Source organism: Austrofundulus limnaeus, unplaced genomic scaffold (assembly GCF_001266775.1).
Source record: "Austrofundulus limnaeus strain Quisiro unplaced genomic scaffold, Austrofundulus_limnaeus-1.0 Scaffold378, whole genome shotgun sequence".
Taxonomy (NCBI): domain Eukaryota; kingdom Metazoa; phylum Chordata; class Actinopteri; order Cyprinodontiformes; family Rivulidae; genus Austrofundulus; species Austrofundulus limnaeus.
Genome location: NW_013952780.1, coordinates 8,162 through 12,596, shown reverse-complemented (window position 1 = coordinate 12,596; position 4,435 = coordinate 8,162). Strand labels below are relative to the sequence as shown.

Sequence of the window (4,435 nt, the reverse complement as noted above, 5' to 3'; positions counted from 1 at the left end):
GTTCAAAACTTTTCCCCTGTGCCATTCCACATTATTACAAATAACTTCATTTCTGGACTTATGGTTTGATTTCTTTGTATGTATGGATCACTTGGGTTGTTACCGACATCTGGTGAAAATTTCATGTCATCAGCACCTCTAGTAATATATTTACTGAGAAAAATGGTGATGTGTTCAATACTTATTTTACCCGCTGTATCCGAAATTGTTTAAACACATCCACATATAAATACCAGGAAATAAAAGCTGACATTCTGAACTCTTGTCTCATCTTTTGATCTTAAACTCAAATGTCTTCAGTGAACAAGAAAAAGAACAGAATCTGACTTGTTCCATTACTTTTGGAGGGAACTGTAATTCTGTTACTCAGTTTGGCACTTTGGAAAAAATACTCCAGGTGGTGTTGGGTGCAGACAGCACTGATGTTGATTATGCTGACGTAGCTGTGACGTACGACAAAGGTAATGACTGCAATGTCAAATTATTTTATATAGCACATTAAAAACAACAAAAGCTGACCAAAGTTCAACGGCAGAGCAAAGTTGATGATCCACAGATGCCACAAACAAAAGTATGAAAAAGCTGCAGAGCATGTTTGTGGATTTTGCAAAATTGCCAGAGTTTCTGTCAACAATCAGTTAGGTTCTAAGGAAACGTCTGCGAGTGAGTCCACAAACTGAACCGGGACTTCACTGTACTCAGTGACAAACTAAATGTAGTTTTTATTCTTATACAGCTATTTAGTTTTCATACTTTATGATTCCTATGACAATCTTCTTAAAATGTCTGAGAGTTCAGGATCCATGACTGATTTTGTCACAACCGCTTCAGCTGTGATTAATTACCTTTAAGTTATTAGCTCAAGATTAGGTCCTGAAGATCTCTGACAAATTCCATGAAGAGTCTATTAGCCATTTTATCCTTTAGCGCCCCCTATTGCTCAATATTTGTCAAACCTGTTGCACTAACTCAGTACTGAGTTCTTCAATAGCAGTATGAATTTCTTTTCTTTCCAATGGTTGTCTGTCTTGTTTGTCTCTATGTGTGTCCCTGTGATGGACTTGCAACCTGTCCAGGGTGTACCCCGCCCCTCGACTGTGACTGTTGGATTTGGGCACCAGTGACTCCCGTGACCCTGAAAGGAATATGTGGGCACAGATAATGGATGGATGGATATGTAGAGTTAAAATGTTGAGTTTCATGGCGACCTAACTTTAAACCTTCGAGAAGAATCATAAGTAGTTTTAGCGAACTTTGTGATGAAACAAGAAAAAAAATTAACCAAAAAAGGGCGTGGCCTCTAATATGTGAGCCAGTAGTGACCGGGGATTGTGTAGATTTAAGCCATTACATTTTGTGACTTGTGGTTTAGAGGTTATGTAGGTGAACACACCTGTTTTTGACAGGCCATAGTTACCACCATGTAAATATCTCATCTATACTCCTTATTGTTTAGGCTGCAGGATGTGTTTTATTTATGTGAGAAAAATAAAAAGAATGGAAAATAATAATAACTAACAGTTTTAATAGGGCTGCATGCTCCACTGTCAGTTTCCCCACACCTCTCCTTTAAAACTCGACTACAACTCAGACTCAGAGTACAAAAACCAAAATACACAGAAACTCCACACTTATCTTCACCAGACGCGACCGACGAAAGGAAACAAGTGAAAAAGTTTCGCACAAACCCGCGCCAGGTCTTCAATCTCATTGGCGTTGGCCTCGTCCACCGCCGCCAGCATTTCCTCTTCCTCCAGGGTGCGCTCGTCGTCAAAATCATGAACAAGCATGTCGGCCGACGGATCGAATTCGTGGTCGTCAGAACCGGCCGAGCCTCCTGAGCGTATTACAAAATGAAGAAAATTAAAGTAGAAAATAAGTGATTTATATATATTTAGGTTTGAAACATGTTTCACTGTGGAGCAAAAGAATTAAAGTTTATAAACAAACACTGTTGTCAAYTTTCATGTTATAAATCAGACTGAGAAACTGAAAGTTTTACACTAATAAGCCTTTTTGTAGTTACAAATGCACCTGCATGAAATGTGTGGGTCAAAGACCATCAGATAAACGCTGAGGTTGCTGTAAGAGGTTGTGCTGTTATACAGACCAGATGTATTTGCTCTAAACCGACTAAACTTCCCTTTTAGATCATAGATGACAGCGTTAAACTGAAACTTTTACTAAAATTATTTATATAATTTATAACATTTTCATAAATGTCTTTTAGCTAATCTGATTTTTGTCTCCACAGTTGTTCTGCGCAGATACTAACTACACAGGCAGGAGTCCCACCTACTGTAACTGCTGGATCATTTAGTAAAGGAGGCAGTGGGTAAACCTAAAATAATCAAATATTTTGAATATCAATACATCAATAAAAAGCGATAATATTTTATTGGTAAATGCATAAAATGGTGTCAATCAAAACCATGTTAAAAATAAAGTTACATATATTTTTACTTATAAAAATTTAAAATGAACTACACCTTGCTCCTAAAAAGTGCTACTGTGCATTGACACTCCAACAATGTAAATGTGTTTGTAAATAAATTTCAGTTGTTTCTCTTTTTTAATAAGATGGCATATGATTTTTTTCTTCACTTTGCACCCTTTTAATCCATTGCATGATTTACTTTTTATTTTGCTGTTTATACATTGTTTTGTTTTATGAATCAAAATAACTGAATAAAAAAATCCCAATATCCAATGTTTTTCTCTAATTGCAAAAAATAAATTATAAAATGAAAAACAGATAAATGAAAAACGAGATTTAATAGCTATGTAGGTTTGCTTAATAACTTCTGATATATACATGGTGATGCACAGAGTTGTAAAGTAACTAAGTACAAATACTTTAGTACCGTACTTAAGTATAATTTTTGGATATCTGTACTTTACTTGAGTAACTATTTTTCAGCCTATTTTTTACTTCTATTCCTTACATTTTTAATAAAGGCAAGAAGTAGAAAGTTGTTACTTTTACTTCATTTTTGCTTGTTTTCATTCCAGCTTGTATTTGTAAAAAATAAATACTATCCATATAAACTGTGCCTCCTAGATACAGTTAGGTCCCTACATATTTGGACAGAGACAACATTTTTCTAATTTTGGTTCTAGACATTACCACAATGAATTTTAAACAAAACACTTTTCAGATGCAGTTGAAGTTCAGACTTTCAGCTTTCATTGAACAAAATGAATGCATAAAAAAGTGAGGAACTAAAGCATCTTTTAAACACAATCCCTTCATTTCAGGGGCTCAAAAGTAATTGGACAGGTTAAATAATTGTAAATAAAATGTACATTTCTAGTACTTGGTTGAAAAGCCTTTGTTGGCAATGACTGCCTGAAGTCTTGAACTCATGGACGTCACCAGACGCTGTGTTTCCTCCTTTTTAATGCTCTGCCAGACCTTCAGTAGCCTGGCTAAAACCAGACCCTGTCCTTCACTTTGCTTCATACAAGGGTCTGGACTTGCTGCATAGAGAATCGATTTCTTGCAGGAGGCGTGGCCTCTGCTGAAGCATGTGTGTGTGTCGCTGTGACGGAGGCTAAGCTAAGAAGCTAACCAGAAATCGCGTGTGCTGTAAACAACCCTACTGAGAGGAGAAATATACCGAGCTGAACGAGACGACTGTAAATGAGAGCTGCTGSTTTGTCAGACAGATTTATTTTAATTTGGAAGCCTTATCAACACAGACTGGCTTCATTCACTTCCTCCACTAAACTAACTAGCAGACACTGTGCAGAACATCAACATCGTTCAAAACTCCTCCTCCTGTTCTCTGATTGGCCCAGGTAAAATAAACTACAAGCAGACACTGCGCAGAAAATTGACGTTCTCTTCTCTGATTGGCCCGGCTAAAAATCTGCCAGTGAAATCCTTGTTAATGGGAGAAATCCCAGACTGAGCAGTGAAGGGAAACTAGAAATGAGCGGAGCTGCGTAGGAAGGCAAGGGCCAGGCTAGGCCTTCACTGCTGCGTTTTCAGTTGCTGTTTGTTTGTGGGCCTTTCTGTCTGAACTTTAGTCTTTAACAAGTGAAATGCTCAATTGGGTTGAGATCAGGTGACTGACTTGGTCATTCAAGATTATTCCACTTCTTTGCTTTAATAAACACCTGGGTTGCTTTAGCTTTATGTTTTGGGTCATTGTCCATCTGTAGTATGAAACAGACCAATCAGTTTGGCTGCATTTGTCTGATCTGAGCTCAGTTTGGCTCTGAATACCTCAGAATTCATTCGGCTGTTTCTGTCCTGTGTCACATCATCAATAAACACCAGTGACCCAGTGCCACTGGCAGCCATGCATGCCCAAGCATCACACTGCTCTGCTGTGTTTTACAGATGGTGCTTTGGATCATGAGCTGTACCACACCTTCACCAGACTTTTCTCTTTCCATCAGTATGGTAGAGGTTGATCTTGGTTTCATC

The 4,435-nt window shown here is 37.8% G+C and overlaps 1 protein-coding gene across 1 annotated transcript in view; it reads right to left on the bottom strand.

Annotated features, from left to right (window-relative positions):
* LOC106528420 (mesoderm induction early response protein 1) overlaps positions 1–1,837 on the bottom strand; it is a gene marked incomplete at its 5' end in the record, with an annotated part of 29,943 nt that extends 28,106 nt beyond the window's left edge. Inside the window, 1 exon segment of the mRNA XM_014023586.1 lies at positions 1,689–1,837. Coding sequence (XP_013879040.1) covers positions 1,689–1,837 — 149 coding nt within the window.
* Between the last annotated feature and the right edge of the window lie 2,598 nt (positions 1,838–4,435).